This window comes from Zootoca vivipara, chromosome 8 (genome assembly GCF_963506605.1).
Source record: "Zootoca vivipara chromosome 8, rZooViv1.1, whole genome shotgun sequence".
NCBI lineage: Eukaryota > Metazoa > Chordata > Lepidosauria > Squamata > Lacertidae > Zootoca > Zootoca vivipara.
The window spans coordinates 5,587,577-5,610,237 of NC_083283.1; the positions used below are offsets into that span (position 1 = coordinate 5,587,577).

General features: G+C 47.5%; 1 protein-coding gene across 3 annotated transcripts in view; it reads left to right on the forward strand.

Moving 5' to 3' along the window:
* PTP4A3 (protein tyrosine phosphatase 4A3) overlaps window positions 1–22,661 on the forward strand; it is a 99,719-nt gene that overhangs the window by 67,588 nt on the left and 9,470 nt on the right. For all 3 annotated transcript variants that reach the window (XM_060277567.1, XM_060277568.1, XM_060277570.1), the window contains 2 exons: window positions 2,025–2,885; window positions 8,309–8,401. In XM_060277567.1, the coding sequence (XP_060133550.1) occupies window positions 2,781–2,885; window positions 8,309–8,401 (198 nt within the window). In that variant the 5' untranslated portion in view covers window positions 2,025–2,780. The remainder of the gene's footprint in view (window positions 1–2,024; window positions 2,886–8,308; window positions 8,402–22,661) is intronic.

The following is a 22,661-nucleotide window of genomic DNA, read 5'->3' on the forward strand; positions in this document are numbered from 1 at the left end:
TTTTGAGCGTTACGCTTCCGATTTGAGTGCCACACTTCTGTTTTGAGTGTTACGCTGAGGTCTGTCTGTTTTTGCTATTTATTTTGCTTTTTTTGTTCGGTTGGAACGCAGTTCAGTTACTGATTGATTGATTGTATGACTGCAGTCAGTACATTGTTTATTGCTTTCATTTTATGGATCAGTTTTCTCATTAGATAGTAAAATTCATGTTAAGTTGCTGTTTTAGGGGTTGCTTTTAAAAGTCTGGAACGGATCAATCCATTTTGTATTGCTTTCTGTGGGAAAGCACACCTTGGTTTTGGAACAGACATCCAGAATGGATTAAGTTTGAGAAACCCAGCCAGATGGGCGTGGTATAAATAATACATTATTATTATTATTATTATTATTATTATCAAGGTACCACTGTACTATGTATCTATAAATTCATATATATAAACTAGGTGCCAAATGGCTCCTTTAAATCAAGGTTGCAGTCGCCGAAATGGAACATCTGGTTGCCATTTTGGGGCAAGACGGTTCTATAGTCTTCTTTTTCCAAATGTTTGATTCTCAGTTAAAACATTGGTCTAGTTCAGAGGACAGCCTTGAGGTGGGTTAAGAACTTTGAGAACTGAAAGAAGAAAAGCTACTTGATCTAGAGCAGGCATGTCCAACAGGTAGATTGTGATCTACCGGTAGATCACTGGATGTCTGTGGTAGATCACCGGTAGGTAGATCAGTGGCTCCCCCCAAAGAAGCTAAAAACTTTGGTTCCCTTAAAAAAACTCAGCACCTTTGCCTTGCACCCCTAAAATGACCTGAACCACCAAAAACAGGGCTTTCCTTCCAATATCACTTTCCTCCTTCCCAAAGAAGCTCAACAACTTTTACGTGAACCCCCCAAAACAGGGCTTTCCTTCCTAAAAAAAAAAAGCTTGACCTGAAGGGGGTAGATCGCTGCCAGTTTTTAACTCTGTGAGTAGATCGCAGTTTCTTGGAAGTTGGCCACCTCTGATCTAGAGACAGTCCACACATATATTGGCCTCTTTTTTTCCTGAATGGTGACTGATCCTGCTCAGCCTGAAAAAGAAAAAGCATTTTGGTTTCCTGAAATTCATTCCGATTGTGCGGATAAAATATAACAGATCGAATTCCACAGGATGGGAGTGTTAGTGTGCGAAAACAGTCGAGATGCAACGATCCCCAGGCATGCAGCTCCAGATGGCAGAAGTGTTAGGTGCCATCCTGGCGCCCTGGCATCTTCAGTGGCCGATAGATAGCCAGGTACAAAATGCACTTGGCGCCTGGCAAATTTTGAACACTGAGGATGAAACGCCCGGGGGGGGGGGTAGAACCACATACACCACCCTAAACTCATTGGAGGAAAAGGAGGCGTAAAAACGTCATAGATAAACGAGCTTTATCTAAAAAAGGAAGTTGCCGTCTGCATTGAGAGAGAGTTGGGCAGCTTGCAGATTTAACGTATGGAATAAGAGAACAAAGAAGAATGTACATTTAAAGAAAACTGGAACCTGTTTACTGAATACATGGGTGAAAACTGTGTTCATTTAAAAACGCTGGTAGTGTTAAGATAAATTCAACGGCGTTAATAAGTTTTGATAGATGTAACAGTGGATTTACTGGATGGTTTAGTTTTTGTAAAGGTGTGTTACGGTACGCAAAATGAGCCACGGAAAGAGAAGGAGCGAAGTCATTGACTTAAGGTTTAAATGAATGTTTTGAAATGTTCATTTCAGAGAGAGAGAGTGTGAGTGAGTGTGTGTTGGGCTAGATGTCCCTCTGATATGATTCTGCATTCATTGGACTTTGGGCTGAAAGTCAGTTCTGTAGCTCATGAAGCAGGCAGGTGAAACTACAAGTCCTTAGATGCCCGTGACGGCTTTAAATTTTCACCTTTGTGCTATAACTCTTATTTCCCTTGAACATGTCCCTATCGATGGAGACTCTTCCACTGACCAGAGACCCTTCTCTTCTTTCTCTCTCTCTCTCTCTCTCCCCCCCCCCATTTCCCCTTCTTCCAGATTGTGTCGTATGCTGAAAGGCTGTGGATTTATGGAGGGTCCCGGGCGCAGCTTTGAGCACTGCGCCGCGCAACATCCTGCCCGCTGAAGGAAGGACGCCGCCTCCCCGCCCCAAACTGGGCGCCCTGAGTCGCTGGGCTTCACCATTCAGGTCTCCTGTGCATGGCTCTTGCAGCCCGAGGAGGACTTTTGCCGCCTGCTGCCCCAGCCTGAGCTGCCCCGGGTCCCCATCGCTGCCCCGAAATATTCTACATATCCAGATGGGGTAACGTGATGGCTCAGGACAGACGCCGGTGGGGTTAACCGAATGCAGAGGCCTTTCTAAAGAGGGGAAAGAGAGAGAGAGAGAGTAGAGAGCCCAGGCAGGGAAGCAGAGCAGCAGCAAAGGACGTCTAAAATTGCACACACAAAGGAAATTGACACTACAGCAGGTTTTGGTTTTGTTTTGATTTTTTTGGAAGTATTGCTCAGCAGCAAGCACAGGGTTCCTTTTTTTCTTCTTAACTGGATGGTTTAGAGAATCCAGCCTGCGCTCTCCCCAAAGCTGGGAATATTTTGCACAACATTTGTGTTGGTCGGGGGTGGAGAAAAGGCTAGCCTTTTTGCCAAACTCTTCCATTTCCTTTTTCGCCCTGCAAATCATCTTCTTCTTTTTCGCCTCCTTTGGGGGCGTGTTGGATTTTGGTGTGTGTGCATTTGTTTTTTTTTTCCCTCCTCCTCCAACCCAATCTTGAGACCCCCACTCCTCCCTCCACCATGGCCCGCATGAACCGCCCGGCGCCTGTGGAGGTTTGCTACAAGAACATGAGATTCCTGATCACCCACAACCCAACCAACGCCACTATGAACACCTTCATCGAGGTAAGTCCACCTGAGCAAATTGGAAACACGGGGGTCGAATCCGATTCTGCGTTCGCCCATTGCTTTAAATGCCCGCTTGCAGGTCCCACCCAGAATATTGGGGTTCCGCTCTAGCAGATGCTTTTGAGGGGGATGGACAACGCAACGGGCAGCGGCCAATTGTGCGAGGGGAACGAGGAACCTGCGCAAGGGACACTACCGCCACCCCCAAATCTGCTTTATTTGGTTATGGGAAACCGCAGGACAGATTTAGGCGATAACCAGGGAGGGAGAATCCCATACTTACTGCTTTGAATACAACCCAAAAAAGTTATCAACTACATCACTTTTCCAGGAGTCTGTTCCAGGAATGTTGCAAGGGAGGAGGGGATTCCTAGTCCCTGTCCAATCTCAGGTCAAGGTCACATTGAGTTAAGACTCTTTTCTCTCTCCCACCCCAAAAGCGCTCCCAGGGGTTTCAGGGAGTTGGAACAGCTGTAGAGTAGAATTTGGGGAGTCTCCCGTCCCAGTTAAAGACAGCGGGTGAGAGTCTTAAGCCAGAGTGGCTGGGGAAACTTAGCCAGATGGGCGGGGTATAAATAATATATTATTATTATTATTATTATTATTATTATTATTATTATATTATATTATATTGAAGTTGCACATCCTTTCATGTCAAACAAAGAAGGGTGTGTTTCCCCCCAACATTTCTCTCACTGTTAACTTGAGAGGGATTCAGTTTGAATGTTGGGTGCCTTGTTCAGAAAGCCTCCTTAGTCACCATAGGAGCCCCTGCCTGCTCCAGAGTATGTGAAGATTACCTGAAGTTCTGACGTACTTGGAATATTCTCAAGGACCTTGGCTGCCAGCAATTCAGATAAGCCACAAACATTTGGCACCGTTGCTCCTGCAGAAAATTTGTTGTGCTGTCTTCACATCCAACTCCTAGACGGAGGGACCGTTTGTTTAGCCTACTTAAAAGTTACTCACTTGCTGAACTTTCGTCCTTCTCCGTGTAGGCTGCAAAATAAAACCATTTTGGATAGATCTGTGGTTCCCAGACACTTTCAGGACTCCTCAGTTCCATAAACTCATCCCCAATGCCCCTTGGCCTGCCCTGTAAAAAAAAGGGTCAATCAGAATATTGTTTTGCACAAGCCACTTAGGAAGATAATAACACAATGAATTTCAAAACAGTAACAATTAATTGCACATTCATTCAGAATGCAACTAGAACTATTTAGTTGGATAAATACCAGCTTTTCAAAGCGCGAAAGTCATTCCGCACCCTGCTTGCCCCTTAGCACAGACCCCCAAGTAATCCCAGTGTCCCCCAGCGGGTGGTACCTCCCCCCCCCCTGTTTTCCTGGAGGTGGTTCTTACCTGCTTGACAAGGGATCTGATTGGCAGAAAGATTATTATTTTTTTGGCTGAATTGTAATTGTAATTGGCTGGGCCAACAGAGTCAATAGTCAAAAGGAGTTTACCTTTGAAAGTAAGGTAATATTTAGACCAGCAAGGTTAAAGCTGTCTTCATGGAGCCAGTGGAAGAGCTCAAAGTGTCATCATTCTTCAGCCCCGAGAGTTTCCAATCAGCCCCCCAAAACAGCAAGTTGCCCATTTGAAACGGGGTGGTCAACCTTTTAGCCTCTCGAGAGGGCGCTCGACTACAAATCCCACCATCCTTGGCCCTGCTGGCCGGGGGTCATGGAAGTTGCTAATGGAACCTGCACCTGGAAGAGCAAACTGGGAGGGGGTAGCTAATACCGCAGAAGTCAGAATTGGGATTCAAGGTGACCTTAACACATTGAAGAACTGGGCCCAAACTAACCCAATGAATTCCAATAAGGACAAATGTCAGGTTCTGCTCTTAGGCAGGAAGAATTGGATGCATAAATGCAAGACAGGGAACACCTGGCTTACTGGCAGGCCATGTGAAAGAGATCCAGGGGTGTTAGAAGACCACAAGCCCAGCAGGAGTCAGCAGTGTGATGCTGCAGCAAAAAAGGCTAATGCTTTTCTAGGCTGCATCAACAGACATAGGGAAGTAATAGTACCACTCTATTCTGTCTTGGTCAGACCACACCTCGAGTACTGTGTCCAGTTCTAGGTGCCACAATTTAAGAAGCCTTTTGGCAAGCTGGAGAGTAGGACTCGAACCCATGGCATCAAGTTACAAGAAAGGAGATTCTGGTTAAACACTAGGAAAAGCTTTCTGACAGTAAGAGCTGTTGGACAGTGGAGCGGATTCCCTTGGAGGGTGGTGGACTCGCCTTCCTTGGAAGTTTTTCAACAGAGGATGGATGTCCACCTGTCATTGATGCCTTAGTTGAGATTGACGACCCTACTCTATAGTTCTAGATTTCTATGCCCGCGATGCAGCTTCCATCCTAAGTGGGGCCATCGACGACTGTCTTTTGCTGTCAGTAGATGTCATGGGTTTTAAATACAGGATGAAGTTACTAGATCTCATGGGCCAGAGAGAGAGAGAGAGGTCTGGAAGGCTACACTTGGCTGAGGTCCACCATCCTTGGCCTAGTCGCTCCTCCCTCCACAAGGTTCTGCTTCCAAGTCCTACTTTAGAGAAAACAGACTTCAGCCAGGGAAGGCAGCAATATTCCTTGCTTCTCTCTCAAAGGGCAAACAAGGGCATTTATTTTTAATCCCGGTAGGTATGCTGCAAGTTTGCCGAGTTGCCCACGTAACCAGATCAACATCTGCGGACAACAGAGCTGTTTTGGGGGCCTGAGTGGGGCCGGGGGGGGGGGAGGGAGAGAGAGAGAAGAGACTAACAGCTAAAAACAGCATCCTGGCCATAAGCCCAGGTATAAAGGGGAGGGCAAAAGCTGCCCAGCAAATGTTAAGCAGAGCTGGGTGGGCTTTAGGGGGGGGGCAAGGCATGAGAGACAAAGGAAGGGACCTTTGGCAAAGCAGAGTGAAGGAAGTACATTCATGCAAAGTAAAATCCCTTTGCTCAATACCAAGCGGTGCTTTTGGGAAGAAGAACAAGCCAGGCACCTGGTTTGGTTATCAGGTGACGTAATTCAGCATTCCCAGAGATCTTGCCTGGACAAGCTCAACCGCCAAAGCGGTCAAAAACTCCTGCCAAATGTAGTCTGAATACTTGCATCTCAACCGCCCCTATAATTTTTTTGGGGGGGGGGAACTATGGCTAAGTTTACATGATGAAACTTTTAAAGCAGAATCAGATAACTTTCCCCCCAGCAAAGAATTCTGGGCAGTGTAGTTTACCCCTCGTAGAGGCACAATTCCAAAGAACCCTTGGCAAACTACATTGCCCAGAATAATTTGGGGGGGGGGGGGGCAAATGCGCATGGAATGTGATTTGAAGGTAAAATGTGCACACAGCCTAAGAGGAGAAAGTTGTGGCTGATGGCTTCATAGAATAGTAGCGATGGAAGGGAACACCGGGGCTCATCTAGTCCAACCCCCTGCAATGCAGGAATCTCAAGTAAAGCACCCATGACAGATGGCCATCCAACCTCTGCTTAAAAGACACCACCTTCTATCCCACGGTCAAACAGCTCTTCCTGATGTTTATTTGGAATCTCCTTTCTTGTAACTTGAAGCCATTGGTTCAGGTCCGACCCTCCAGAACAGGAGAAAGCAAGCTTGCTCCCTCTTCCCTTGAGATATTTGAAGATGGGCATCGTATCGCCTCTCAGTCTCCTCTTTCCCAGGCTAAACATACCCAGCTCCTTCAACTGCTCCTCATAAGGCTTGGTTTGCAGACCCTTGATCATCTTGGTCTCCCTCCAGCTTGTCCTTCCACCTTCCAGCCTGTCCTTCTTAAATTGTGGTGCCCAGAATTGGACACAGTATTCCAAGTGTGGCCTGACTAACGCAGAATAAATAAAGGTGTATAAATGTAAAGGACCCCTGACCATTAGGTCCAGTCGTGACCGACTCTGGGGTTGCGGCGCTCATCTCGCTCTATAGGCCGAGGGAGACGGTGTTTCGTCTGCAGACAGCTTCTGGGTCATGTGGCCAGCATGACAAAGCTGCTTCTGGCGAACCAGAGCAGCACACGGAAATGCCGTTTACCTTCCCGCCGGAGCGGTACCTATTTATCTACTTGCACTTTGACGTGCTTTCGAACTGCTAGGTTCTCAGGAGCAGGGACTGAGTAACGGGAGCTTACCCCGTCACGGGGATTCGAACCACCGACCTTCTGATTGGCAAGCCCTAGGCAGAATAGAGTGGTACTATTGCTTCCCTTGATCTAGACACTATACATCTGTTGATGCAGCCTAGAATAGCATTAGCCTTTTTTGCTGCTGCATCACACTGCTTGTGTTCAGCTTGTGATCCACCAAGACCCCTAGATCCTTTTCACATGTACTGCTAGTGAGCCAGGTGTCCCCCATATATTAGCTAATCGCCAAACGGCACCTTAAACCTAGTTATGGTCGCCACAGTGGACTGTCTACTCATCTTTTTTAGTGGAGTTTATTATTGGCATTACTGTATTCATTTCTCTACCACTTTGTAGCTTAAAGCTTAAAAATCTAAAACTGGTTTACAACACATTGAAACCATCAAATAAAACAATCCAGAATAAAACAGCAACTGTTCCTCATAAGGCATGGTTTCCAGGCCTTTGATCATCTTGGTTGCCCTCCTCTACACTCATTCTGGCTTGTCAACATCCTTCTTAAATTGTGGTGCCCAGAACTGCACTTGGAAAAACTTTCTGACCAGTCAGAGCTGTTTGGCAGTGGAACAGACTCCCACAAGAGGTGTTAGACTCTCCTTCCTTGGAGGTTTTAAAGCAGAGGTCAGATGGCCATCTGCCTTGGATGCTTTAGCTGGGATTCCTGCATTGCAAGGGGGCTGGACTAGAGGACCCTTGGGGGTCCCTTCCAACTCTTAAGATTCAGAACTCCAGTTGTGGTCTGACCAAGGCAGAATAGAGTGGCACTTTAACTTCCCTTGATCAGGATGCAGCTCATGCCCTTGCCTTCTGAACTTAAGCAGGCTGCCTTCTGACTTCTCGTATCTCAGTGGCTCACTGACAAAAGATCTTTGCCTTCTTTTGCTACCTAACAGGAGACATCAGGGATTGAACCCGGGGTGCAAAGCTCTACCACCGAGCTGCGGCTGCCCCTCAAATAAGAGATCTCTTGTTTTATTTAGTCCGCATTTGAGTTTTATGGAATCAGAACTGTATAGAGTTGGAAGGGACCGTCGCAGGACTCCTGCCTCACTGAAGCAAAACAGCTTTCTGAACTGGGTTTTCGGTTGGCAGAGTGTGAGACTCTTAATCTCGGGGTTGCAGGTTCGAGACCCACGTTGGGCCAAAGATTCCTGCACAGCAGGAGATTGGACAAGATGACCCTTGTGGTCAGTCTGCGAAGCCATGATTCAGGCCGGGCCAGGCGAGCTAAAGTCTCCTTTCCCCTTCTTCCCCTCCTGCGCAGGACCTGAAGAAATACGGTGCGACGACAGTCGTGAGGGTTTGCGAAGTTACCTATGACAAGACTCCGCTGGAGAAAGATGGCATCACCGTCATGGTAAGTGCCTTGGTCCTATAGACAGCCTTTGGAAGACTTCGTATGGGAGGCTGAAGCGTCTCAAACGTCTTTCAGTTTCCAGGTCTGATAACCAGGTGGGTTTTGTTTTACTTTTCACAGGCCATCAGACAGGTATCCTCGTACAATGCTTTGGTGTACATTGGTTATTTAAGGAGTGCTTTTTAGCTCTGTACTGTTCGCACCTTCACATTGTGGCCACCTAACATTAGGATTTTGCAATAATCTGGTTTCCAACATTGTGATAAATCGCAAACTTCACTATCGCAATGCACCAGTATATCATGATGTTGAGGTCCTGGGCTAGGGAGGGAGGGAGCAAGAGGAGCGAAATAACCCTCCAGTGGTTCCCAGCAATCGCTCCAGCATGTCCTTCCTAGCGATGGCCCCTCGTGGTGATATACTGTCATTATGAAGCCAACCAAGCAATCTTAACTTCAAATTGGTTTCAGGCGATTTATTGATAGACCACTCACCCCTACCTGACATGACGGCATTTCTCTGTGAGGTAAAATACGGTTGATGCAGGTATCCATCTCCTCCAAGACTAAAATAATTGTTTCTGGGGGAAACGTAGCTCTCAGTATGCTTGTTTTTTCCTGCTCTGGAGGGTAGGACTCGAACCAATGGCTTCAAGTTACAAGAAAGGAGATTCCAACTAAACATTTGGAATTATTTCCTGGCAGTAAGAGCTGTTTGACAGTGGAACGCTGTCCCTAGATCAGGCATCCCCAAACTGCGGCCCTCCTGATGTTTTGGCCTACAACTCCCATGATCCCTAGCTAACAGGACCAGTGGTTGGGGAAGATGGGAAATGTAGTCCAAAACATCTGGAGGGCCGAAGTTTGGGGATGTTTGCCCTAGAAAGCTGGTGGACTCTCTTTCCTTGGAGGTTTTTAAGCAGAGATTGGATGGCTTAGTGTCAAGGATCCTTTAGCTAAGATTCCTGCATTGCAGGGGGCTGGACTAGATGACCCTTGGTATTCCCTTCCAGCTCTAAGAGTCTATTAATATGAATGGAGATGGGATCAACTAGAGCAAAGCCATGCCTTAAAATACCTTGGAATTATTTGTTTGTGTTATCTTGGAAGTGGCACCATCGAGGCAGCGGAAATCAAAGCGCAGAGAATGATAGGGACACTGGCGAATTATTTTATTTTCCAAAGGGTTTGACTCGGCACTGAAAAATTTTGGTAATGAAGTGATACCTCAAATGTTGTATGGCATTGATTTCCTATAATCCCTTGCAAGGCAGCAACGTGGCTTTTTGTAGAGGCATACAAGAGAGACTGACTATTGGGACTTCTAGAATTTGGCATGCCTTGGCAAGAGGTGGGGGGACTTTTCCAGCCTAGGGGCCACATGCCCTTGTGGCCAGCCTGGCAAGGGCCACTTCCCAGGGGTGAACTAGGGGCTACAGGAGGAAGCACCGTATTTTTCACACCATAAGGCGCACCTAGTTTTTAGAGGAGGAAAACATGGGAAAAAATATTCTGAACGAAACAGTGGGTGTATGATTTTTTTGTGGTTCATGCTGTGGCCTGAGGATCCATGTGTTTTTATCTCTCCCCTCCCCCAAAGGCAGCCTCTGTTATCGCTAGTGTCCCTTGTCTCACTCCCAATGACTTGCCCATCAGCTGCTCAGCTTTTGGCTAGACTCCAAGGGCTGTCATTGAAGGGGGGTGAGAGAAAAGAGACAGGAACGTCGGTTGGCTCGCCCTCCTGCGTGCCTAACCTGTGGGGAGAGTGAGGAGGTGGTGGAAGCGGCCAGGGGGAGGAGGGCGAGGGTGGCATGAGGGCCCCGCAGGGCGGCGAGGCGGCAGGGGCAAAGGCGAGCTGAGGGGCGGCGAGGAGGAGGGCGCGGAGGGGCCAAGGCCGGGCTGGTTGCAGTGATGCTGTTGCTGCCGCCGCCTCTTCCGCTTATCCCCCCCCCTCCGCCGCCGCTGGTCCCGAGCAGGAGAGGCGGCGGCAGCAACAGTAGCAGCACCGTTTCAGCCGCTCCTCGAAAGCTGCCGTTTCTCGCCGCTGCCTGCCTCTCATAGGAGCAGCAGTTAGGAGAGGCAAGGCGGGTGGCAGCGGCATGGACATGTTCGCTCGCTCTTTTCTGGGTGAGGCACAGCGCCTCTGCCCAGCAAAGAGCGAGGGAGGAGCGAGTCTCTTTAACCCCATCGGGGCTGGGCATGTCCGTGCCGCTGCCGCCGCTTCCCACTCGCTGGCTCCGAAATGGTGGACGTGCCGAGGCTGGAAGAGTCACCCTTTCCACCTGTGTCCCAATCCTTGTGGAAAGGGCGACTCTTCCAGCCTCAGCGCATCCACCATTTCGGAGCCAGCGAGCGGGAAGCAGCAGCGGCGCAGATACGGCCGGCCCCGATGGGGTTAAAGAGGCACGCTTTCCTCGCTCGCAGGGAGGTGTGAGGAGGGACGGGTGGGAGCTATGGCATTCGCTCCATAAGACCCCCCCTACTTTTTCTCTTCCTCCTTTGGAGGGAAAAGGTGTGTCTTATGGAGGGGAAAACACAGTATGTGCAGCCAGCAGAGAAAAGAAGATAACTGAATGGTGCGGTGACCCTGGGGGGCGTTTCGTACCAGCCACGTAAAGCTTGGATGCTTCTAAAAATATGCATGAACACCCATCCCTCCAACCAGAGGCATCGCCACAGTTCAAGAACACATTCAGGATCGGTGGAAGGAAGGAAAGTATTTCTTCACGCAGCGCACAGTTAAACTGTGGAACTCTCTCCCACTAGAGGCAGTGATGGCCACCCACTTGGATGGTTTCAGAAGCGAATTAGGCATATCCATGGAGGGGAGGGTTTCCCACAAGCATCTGGTTGGCTGCTGTGAGAACAGGGTGCTGGGCTAGATGGGGCATTGGCCTGATCCAGAGTCTCTCTGTTCACATTCCGGCCAGGCAAAGTGGAATGCAGATTTTATGCAATAAATTGAGCTTTTTGTACACTTTTATGATCCTATGCTGGCATGCAAACAGGCTTGGATTCTGGCAGGGCTGGTAAAGACCCCTGCCTCTGAAAGCCTGGAGAACTCTTAGCAACCAGGAAGGACAACACTGATCTATATGGACCAGTCATTTGACTTGGTCTAAAACTGCCAACTCAGACTCCTCGAAGCTTTGGCTTCATATCTCATAGCCCCAAATCTTACTTGCTGGAAAGACTTAGAATCTGAGATTCTGTGGTGAAGAGCCTGTGGTCAGTGTGTCCTGAAGGATAGTAGCAGGGGCAGCGAAAGAGCTATGGAGGGACGCAATGGCTTCAAGTTGCAAGAAAGGAGATTCCGACTTGTGAGGGGGAAAGGATACAGAGAGCCCCCCCCCATCATGAGGAGCAGCTCTTCCACCAGCAGTAGCGTCAGCGGGGAGGGGGAAGAGTCCAAGGAGGAAGGAGGAGACGGGGCTCTAGCAGCATAGGAGAGCCCCTGCTGCACGTGGGACAGGAAGAGAGAGAGGGGAAAGAGGGGGAGAAGGAAAACATGGAAAGGAGACCCTTTTTCCCTCCGGTTCCGGAATTACGCAGGAGGAAACGCGGGAGGAGATTTGGGGTGCCCAGACTCTTATGTTGGAAGAGGACGCGGAGCGTGCCATTCCAGGGTTCTGGGTCAGACTGAGCGGATGTATCCTGTATAGCTCTAGCACTGTAAATAGCCTGCACTTAATAAAAGCATGAAAAGGCAAAGGTCTGGAGAGTCGTTACTCTAGAGTAGTCGCAACGCATCGCCTGTGACACGACTAAACAGGAAAAAACTTTCTGACAGTAAGAGCTGTCCGGCAGTGGAACGGTCTCCCTCAGGAAAAACAAGGAAACAGTGGGGTCACTCAGAGGAGAAGATGGTAAAACGCAAACAGGGGACAGAGAAAGGGCAGAACTCCTCAATGCCTTCTTTGCCTCAGTCTTCTCCAAGAAAGAAAACAACGCCCGACCTGAAGAATATGGAGCAGATGATTCAGCAGGGGAAACACAGCCCAGAATAAGTAAGGAGGTAGTACAAGAATACTTGGCTAGTTTAGATGTATTCAAGTCTCCAGGGCCAGATGAACTACATCCAAGAGTATTAAAAGAACTGGCAGAGGTGATTTCAGAACCACTGGCAATAATCTTTGAAAATTCCTGGAGAACAGGCGAAGTTCCAGCAGACTGGAGGAGGGCAAATGTTGTCCCTATTTTCAAAAAGGGGAAAAGAGAGGACCCAAACAATTACCGCCCAGTCAGCCTGACATCAATACCAGGAAAGATTCTAGAGCAGATCATTAAGCAAACAGTCTGTGAGCACCTAGAAAGAAACTCTGTGATCACTAAAAGTCAGCATGGGTTCCTGAAAAATAAGTCATGTCAGACTAATCTGATCTCATTTTTTGACAGAATTACAAGCCTGGTAGATGAAGGGAACGCTGTGGATGTAGCCTATCTTGATTTCAGCAAGGCCTTTGACAAGGTGCCCCATGATATTCTTGTAAAGAAGCTGGTAAAATGTGGGCTAGACAATGCTACCATTCAGTGGATTTGTAACTGGCTTACTGACCGAACTCAAAGGGTGCTCATCAATGGCTCCTCCTCATCCTGGAGAGTAGTGACTAGTGGGGTGCCACAGGGTTCTGTCTTGGGCCCAGTCTTGTTCAACATCTTTATCAATGACTTGGATGATGGTCTTGAGGGCATCCTGAGCAAGTTTGCAGATGACACCAAATTGGGAGGGGTGGCTAACACCCCAGAGGACAGGATCACACTTCAGAATGACCTTAACAGATTAGACAACTGGGCCAAAGCAAACAAGATGAATTTTAACAAGGAGAAATGTAAAGTACTACACTTGGGCAAAAAAAATGAAAGGCACAAATACAGGATGGGAGACACCTGGCTTGAGAGCAGTACATGTGAAAAGGATCTAGGAGTCTTGGTAGGAGTCAGCAGTGTGGTGCAGCAGCTAAAAAAGCCAATGCAATTCTGGGTTGCATCAATAGGAGTATAGCATCTAGATCAAGGGAAGTAATAGTACCACTGTATTCTGCTCTGGTCAGACCTCACCTGGAGTACTGTGTCCAGTTCTGGGCACCACAGTTCAAGAAGGATACTGACAAGCTGGAACGTGTCCAGAAGAGGGCAACCAAAATGGTCAAAGGCCTGGAAACGATGCCTTATGAGGAACGGCTTAGGGAGCTGGGTATGTTTAGCCTGGAGAAGAGAAGGTTAAGGGGTGATATGATAGCCATGTTCAAATATATAAAAGGATGTCATATAGAGGAGGGAGAAAGGTTGTTTTCTGCTGCTCCAGAGAAGCGGACACGGAGCAATGGATTCAAACTACAAGAAAGAAAATTCCACCTAAACATTAGGAAGAACTTCCTGACAGTAAGAGCTGTTCGGCAGTGGAATTCGCTGCCAAGGAGTGTGGTGGAGTCTCCTTCTTTGGAGGTCTTTAAGCAGAGGCTTGACAGCCATCTGTCAGGAATGCTTTGATGGTGTTTCCTGCTTGGCAGGGGGTTGGACTGGATGGCCCTTGTGGTCTCTTCCAACTCTATGATTCTATGATTCTATAGGAGGTGGTGGGCTCTCCTTCCTTGGAGGTTTTTAAGCAGAGTTTGGATGGCCATCTGTCATGCTTTAGTTGAGATTCTTACATTACCTTGGGGGTCCTTCCAACTATACATTTCTAACGGAGCCTAGGGCTTGCCAATCAGAAGGTCGGCGGTTCGAACCCCCACGACCGGCTGAGCTCCCATTGCTAGGTCCCAGCTCCTGCCAACCAAGCAGTTCGAAAGCACGTCAAAGTGCAAGTAGATAAATAGGTACCGCTCCAGCGGGAAGGTAAACGGCGTTTCCGTGCGCTGCTCTGGTTCGCCAGAAGCAGCTTAGTCATGCTGGTCACATGACCCGGAAGCTGTATGCCGGTTCCCTCGGCCAGTAAAGCGAGATGAGTGCCGCAATCCCAGAGACGTCCGCGACTGGACCTATCGGTCAGGGTTCCCTTTACCTTTATGAGACATCTCGGTTGTCTTTGTGCTCGGGAGTCATGAGCAATATGGAAAAATAACCTGTGGGTGCAGCCCCCTCCTGCTTCAGGGAATGCCCCCCTCAAAAGCAGGAAGAAGGCTGGATGACCGCTCACCCTGTGACTTCTGCAGGGAATGGCGGAGAGTTTTAAAGGGGCTTGTATACGAAACCAGCTGCTCGCGTTACCCTCTGTGATTATCTCGCAGGGAACGAATGAAATTGCGCATGTTTCAGCAGTTGCCTTTGATTGTTTGAAGCCGTCAGCAAAAGAAAAAGCACTGATTATTTTCAAACGCCTGTTCTGCCCTTTTAATTAGAAATAATTAAAGACGGCATTAAGGCACAATCTTCTGTGCTCAGGGCAAGGAACGGCGTGGGAGAAGGTTGTGGCTTCGCTCAGGTGTAATCTTTGCTTCCTGCTCCAGAATGCATGCTTCCAGCTCAGTAGTATTCTTTCAGGCAGCTCTGTCTAGTTTCAAGCCCGGACTCAGGGCAATTTGCTTCCCAAAAGTCGGGAGGCACAGGAATTTTGGTAATATCTGAGAAGCAGTACAGTGGTACCTTGGTTCTCAAACTTAATCCATTCCAGAAGTCCATTCCAAAACCAAGGCGCGCTTTTGGATAAATCTGTTCCAGATTTTTAAAGACAACCCCTAAAACAGCAATTTAACATGAATTGAGACCATAAAATGAAAGCAATAAACTATGTCCTGCAGTAGGACAATCAGTCAGTCGGTCAGTAACTGAGCTGGGTTCCACACAGTCACACAAACAAAAACGCAAAATAAATAGCAGAAACAGACAGACCTCAGCGTAACATTCAAAATGGAAGCGTAACACTCAAAACGGAGCACTTCCGGCTTCCGAAAAAAGTTCGCAAAACGGAACACTTAGTTGTGGGTTTGCAGTGTTTGGGTTCCAAGTTGTTTGAGTACCAAGGCATTTGAGAACCAAGGTACCAATGTACCTAGGCAATGCGAGAAGCACCTGCCTCCTTCCCAGCAAAAGACTCAGTGGTGGCCCCTGGACATCCATTTTGTTGATCATTCATGAAGATTTCATAGAATCATAGTTGGAAGGGACCCCCAAGGGTCATCTAGTCCAACCCCCTGCAATGCAGGAATCCCAGCTAGAGTATCCATGTCAGATGGCCATCCAACCTCGGCTTAAAAACCTCCAAGGAAGGAGAGAGCAGTAACTCCCGAGGGAGACAGTTCTACTGTGAACAGCTTTTGCTTTCAGAATCCTTTCTTGTAACTTGAAGCCACTGGTTCGAGTCCTACCCTCCAGAGCAGGAGAAACAAGCTTGTTCCCTCTTCCATGGGACAGCCCTTGAGAGATTTGAAGATGGCTATCATATCTCCTCTTTTCCAGGCTAAATATGCTCAGCGTTCGAAATGAGCTGGGCACCAGTCGCTTTTTATAACTGCCAACCGGCCTTTTGAAACTGGATAGGAGATGCCACATGGCTCCTAGCATTCCTATCCCACTGGTTCCTTCTAGCACTGGTTCCAGCTTGTCAACACCCTTCTGAAATTGCGGTGCCCATAATTGTACACAGAATTCCAGGTGGTATTTGCTCTCATGGTGGTACCGTGTTTCTCATATTATAAGACATGTCTTATATTTATTTTTTTCTCAAAAATACACACTATGGCTTATTTTCAAGGGATGTCTTATTTTTTTTCCTCCTCCTGCCGCGGCCGGCATTGCTGCTGCGCCTATCACTATGTCTTATTTTCGGGGTATGGCTTATATTCCTTGAATGCTTAAAAATCCTGCTATGGCTTATTTTATGGGTATGTCTTAAAATATGAGAAACAGGGTATCTGGCCAGTTAAGTATAGTTAAGGTCTCTTCTTAGGTTTTAAAACTCTTTTAATCTTTACTATTTTGCAAATAATAATAATAATTTTTAATAAAAAAATTCCTTCAGTAGCACCTTAAAGACCAACTAAGTTTATATTTTGGTATGAGCTTTATCTCATTATTTCTTATCTCATTATGCATGATCAAGCTTTCTTTAGCACCTCAACCCAGGACTAATTGCAGCCATCAGCAGCCATTAACACCCATCTACAGGTTTACCACTCCCATCAGCCCATCTCCCATTCCCACCCACCCCTACCACCCTCTGTATATATATAGGGTCTGACACTTCTGTTTCTAGTGTATCTGAAGAAGTGTGCATGCACACGAAAGCTCATACCAAAATAAAAACTTAGTTGGTCTTTAAGGTGCTACTGAAGGAATTTTTTTATTTTGCTTCGACTCAGACCAACACGGCTACCTACCTGTAACAATAATTTTTAAGAAATGGTTTGGTTGGTCTTTGGGAAGAGCTATGCAGAGCATCAAAACCACCACCCAAAAACATATTCAACCATTTCTCACTTCCTGCAATTTCAGCAGTCGTCGCCAAGTAGCTTCAAGCGTATCTCCACGGCCATATGGACTAGAAGCTTATTTTTTTTATAAAAAAAAAGTATGAGTGAAAGCTGAGCCCCTTTTCCATGTTGATTTTAGGAGCGCACTTAGTAGCTTCCAAACATTTTTCGAAGTAACCAAAATTAGCGGATAATTCTGCGCGCAATGCGCTTTTTGTGCTGCGGAGGAATTGTGACCTGTGCATGCATTCGCACCAGGAGCAGATCAAGGGACTTGGAATCGAAGGTTTCCACCTGTAGATTAACAATGAAATACCTTTTTTGACGCAGTTCGCTTCGTAGCCTCCTGCGTGTGCCTATCCAACCGTTAGATCTGCGATGGTGATTTTGGCTAAGTGGAGACCCGGGGGGTTGCTGTCAATTCCAAGGACCGTTTTTTTGCAGTCCAGGAGCAGATTGCAAAACTTCCCTTGCCCCGTGCCGGAAACGGCCATCAGGAATGGAGTTCTGTAGAAAAACATACTTTATGGCACCCATCTCTCCAGCTGTGCTGCCTATTTATTTTTTATTTTAGCACCTGTGCCGTACCACAATTTTTGTTTTATTTTTAGCTTGCGGCACCGATAGCCCACTCAAGAGAGGTAGAGCCACTGGTGGTTTAGCAGTTAGAGTGTTGGACCTGGGAGACCAGGGTTCAAATCCCAAGCTCAACCACGGAGCTCACTGGGTGACCTTGGAGTCAAGTCAAGCCTCTCAGTCTAACCTACCTCACAGGGTTGTAATGAGGATTGAGGGGAGCATGCAACTTTGATCTCCTTGGGGGGGGGGAAGTGGGATATAAATGCAATAAAATCCATCAGTCGTTCGGATTAATAAATATCGATTGTGATAAACACTGCAAAATTAGCACGAGAAACCTGCTTCAGAGTCTTATCGGGGCGGAGGGAGAAATCCCTTAAGATGGGGTGTTGTTACGAGTGGCTGGCAGATGAGCCAAGGCGAAGGGGTGTAGCTGGGAGCGAAGATTTCATCCGGAGGCACGGGCCAGACTTTGTGAGCCTGGCATAAGGCGATTAACTGTCAAGGAGCTAAGGCAGGGCAGGATTTGGGTAAAAATAGAAGGCACAGAGGCAGGCGGCAGAGTCCCTTTGAGCTTTTATTTGCACAATCTGCCTAATAATAATAATAATAATAATAATAATAATAATAATAATAATGTACTGCTTGTCCCTTCAGGTTCATTGTTTGTGTTGTTGTTGTTTAGTCGTGTCCGACTCTTCGTGACCCCATGGACCAGAGCACGCCAGGCACTCCTGTCTTGCACTGCCTCCCGCAGTTTGGTCAAACTTATGTTGGTAGCTTCAAGAACACTGGCCAACCATCTCGTCCTCTGCCGTCCCCTTCTCCTAGTGCCCTCCATCTTTCCCAACATCAGGGTCTTTTCCAGGGAGTCTTCTCTTCTCATGAGCTGGCCAAAGTATTGGAGCTTCAGCTTCACGATCTGTCATTGTTTGTAAATCTCAATAAATAAGGAAGACGTGGGGTGGGCTGCTGTCAAGGCTTATTCTTAGCTACAGCTCATGGTGAGCGAGAAACGAGCTCTTCCTGGGCACAGCAGAGGAGCAGAAGGAACCAGCACATCCTCACAGTGCCAGTAAGCCATAGTTTGGCTTGATGTTTGCTTACTGCAACACGTGAGTGAGGCATGTGTACCCACCCGGGAAAAGCAGGATGGGAGAGAGGGCTGTTCCACTCGGGAGAATAGGATGCTGGACTCGATGGGTCACTGGCCTGATCCAGTAGCATCTCTGCTGTTTTTTGTGCTGGAGCAAATCGGCTCCTCCAAAGGCCGATTCAGATGCCTGAGGCTAATGAAGTAGTTCCTGCAAGTTAAGAGCATGAGAAGCAGTCTGGTACTGAATCCGACCGTTGGTCCATCAGGCTCAGTGTTGTCTGCACTGAGTGGGGATCTCAACCCTGGACTCCCAGGCCCTAGTCCAACACTTTAACCACTACACCACCCTGCCTTTCTAGAGTCATTCTGCTATGGGGCAGCTCTATCAATTAAGTAGGGAGATAAATACGGGGAAAGCAAAAATGTCACTTAGAGACGGATCTGAAATATTCTCCTTGGAGCTTGTGTTTTATTCCAGGTTGGTTCATTTGAAGTTTTAAGGTGTTGAAAACCGCTTTGAGATTTTTTCCCCTTTAAAATATAAAGCGCTATAGAAATGAAATTGATGGTGATGATAAATAAATAAATAAATTATTATTTATACCCCGCCCATCTGGCTGGGTTTCCCCAGCCACTCTGGGCGGCTTCCAACCGAATATTAAAACAGTACAGCATTAAACATTAAAAACTTCCCTAAACAGGGGGAGTTTTTCAGTTGTCTTCTAAAAGTAAAATAGTTACTTATTGCCTTGACATCTGCTGGGAGGGCGTTCCACGGGACGGGTGCCACTACCGAGAAGGCCCTCTGTCTGGTTCCCTGTAACCTCACTTCTCGCAATGAGGGAACCGCCAGAAGGCCCTCGGTGCTGGATCTCAGTGTCCGGGCTGAATGGTGGGGGTGGAGACGCTCCTTCAGGTATACGGGACCGAAGCCGTTTAGGGCTTTAAAGGTCAGTACCAACACTTTGAATTGTGCTCGGAAACGTACTGGGAGCCAGTGTAGATCTCTCAGGACCGGTGTTATGTGGTCCCGGCGGCCGATCCCAGTCACTAGTCTAGCTGCCGCATTCTGGATTAATTGCAGTTTCCGGGTCACCTTCAAAGGTAGCCCCACGTAGAGCGCATTGCAGTAGTCCACAAGGGGAAAATCCCACAAGGGGGAAAATTGTGCCTAGACATTTGGTTGTACCGACCATAACCTAGGGTTTAAGGTGTCATTTGGCAAATAGCTTACATATCCGAGTTTCTAACACTGTTTCCCAGGGCACGAAATGTTGGGGTGGCTGAGAGGATGGAGGAACCCTCTTCCACATAACTTGACCCCGCTTTTTTCTCTTTGTTGTATTAGCATAGTCACACCCTCTACCAACCCTCCCCCCCCCTCGCTGAAATTAGGCTTGAGAATAGCATTCGGTTGCAGCCGATGAGTTGTGTTGTGTGTACATCGTTGTTGTGCTGGGGTGTATGTTGCTGCTGTTATTCGTAGAGTTGGGAGGGACCCTCGAGGGTCATTTAGCCCAACCCCCTGCGATGCATTTTTGCATGGTTGTTGTGAGGATGGATTTTTATTTTATTTTTTGCAAGGGGGGGTGTGGCATCTGCACCACCTTAGGCTCCTTGGAAGAAAATGGTGATACATAAATGCAATAAACGAATGGCAAGTGAAATTTTGGCAGAGGCAAATACAGGGGTGCTTGACTGCTTTGCCTGCCCTGGGTGCCCCAACAATGGCGGGCAAGGTGGAGGCACCCAATTTTGGCGTCACACTGGGCACCACTGAAATTTCAAAGCCCAAAGTCCACCACTGAATTTTGGACACGTGGAGCCGTTTTAACTCTCGTTCTGGGATCGTCCCTCCCCCTGCACACACGTTCTCAACATCCTGCTTCCTTGTTCTTAAGAGACGAAACAAAAGGGGGCTTTCATGCACCTGAATCTGTTTCTGCTTTGTGCGAGTGCCGGTGGGGATTGCGTCCCCCACATGGTTCTCGTTTCACGTCGAACAAGGCAACATTGTGGTTTCCTCCTTATCGGCCTCACATCGCGTTTTGCGGCCAGGAGCCTGAAAACTGGCTGTCCTATTTACCTTGGATAGCCCTTTTCCTCCCCGACCCGCCCGGTCCTTGGAAAGGATCCGCAGAGGCTTGGTTGGTGAACTCCTCTCTCTCTCTCTCTCTCTCTCTCTCTCTCTCTCTCTCTCTCTCTCTCTCTCTCTCTCTCTCTCTCTCTCTCTCTGTCTCTTCCCCCTGCCTAACCCCAAACCCGTTCTAAATGGGCAGCTTGTCGAGAGCTGCCTCTCGGTCCACCCCTGGACACCGGCCAGCTTGCAAACATTTTCTCACTGTGCGCAAGAAGAGAGAGCAAGCCTGTTTGCAAGATGCAGCTTTGGGGCTCCAGAGAGAAATCAGATCACTCGGAGTTTTGTCTTTTCCCTTTCTCTCTCTCTCCGCAACCCTCTTTGAGGGCACCAATCTTGCTTTTTCGGGGGGGGGGTTGTTGCTGACAGGCTTTTCTTTCTCATTTTTGCAAAACGGGCTCTGCTGCAAGGCTGCTCATAAGAGCCTGCGTTCCAGGTCTCCGTAGCCCGGAGAGAAGACGGGCCGCGTCCTAGAAATGAACTATTTACGAGCTGCATCTGTGAAACCTCCTCCTTGGGTCGGTGCCTCGCCGATTACGCACAACCAGTGGATTTATCGCAGGCCCCCTGGGAGAAAGCCTTCTTCAGGCTTGGCTGCCCCCCGCCTCCTCCCTGTTCCCTTTCCTATCCAAGCCTGTCTTCGTTCGGTGGCCGTTTATGGTGCAGAAGGTTTTTCGTGTGCCTGTGTGTGCTCTTGTTTGCAAAGGGGTGGAATCAGTCCAGGGCTGAAATCCTTTTGTCAACCCTGGAACTCGTGGATGATCCCAACACGGTTGCACAGTGAAATCCAGACGGATTTATCCCATGCCACATAGCACCTAGCAACCAGGAACGGTGTGTTATATAGTCAGACCCACGTCCCGTCTGGCTCAGTTTTGTCTGCACTGAATGGCAGAAGCTCTCCAAAGCTCTTCTAAAAATATATTTTACAGTATTGGAAGAATTTGATTTATGGAAGGATAGTGTGACAAAGAAGAATGGAAAAATGAAAAGGAGAAAAAAGTTACATTTCTATAGATTGTTATGGAATAATAATAATAATAATAATAATAATAATAATAATAATAATAATAATATATTTATACCACACCCATCTGACGGGGTTTCCCCAGCCACTGTGGGTAGCTTCCAACAGAATATTAAAAACATGATTAAACATCAAACATTAAAAACTTCCCTAAACAGGATTGCCTTCAGATTATTACTTTATGCCCTGTCCTTAATACACATATAGTTATCAATAACCTAATATAGTTTGTGTAAAACTCACTCCAAATATCATTGTATTTATCCAAAGAAAGTCTCTGTATATTACATCTGTATTGTGATGTACTGATATATCACGATGTCTGAAATAAGGATGGAGCTGTGCATTGGCTGGCTGCACAGTTTTTTCCTGCGTTGTGTTTTTTTCGCGTAGCACACGAAACACACGCATCTTGATTTGCGATATATTGCCAGGTCAGAAATTATGGAACTGATATCACAACGGAGAAGGTTTTAAAAATGGATTGTTAAAAATATAAGGTGTTATAGACGTGCATGAACAAGTATAAAATAATGGAACCAAGAAGGGGAGTGGAAAGCAAGATGTTACGGTTTTAAAATGTGTTTATGATATATATAAAATCAACACAGTCATACCTCATGTTACGTCTGCTTCAGGATGCATCTTTTCGGGATACGGACGCGCCGAACCCAGATGTCCCGGAACAGGGTACTTCCGGGTTCGGCGTGCATGCATGCACAGAAACGCTAAATCGTGCTATGCGCAGAAGCGCCGAATTATGTCACATGCCTGCGCAGACGCAGCACTTCAGGATGCAGCCTTTTCAGGTTGCGAATGGGCCTCCAGAACGGATCCCGTTCGCAACCAGAGGTACCACTGTAAACTGCTTGTAAAAAAAAAACAACGTATATTGTTATGTTCATATGTTGTTAGGTTGCCAAAGCCATTAATTAAGGGGAATCGTATCTCTATTCTTCCAGTTCATCGGTATCAGTCTCATTAGGGTGCTTAGAGTAATTCTGAGAATAA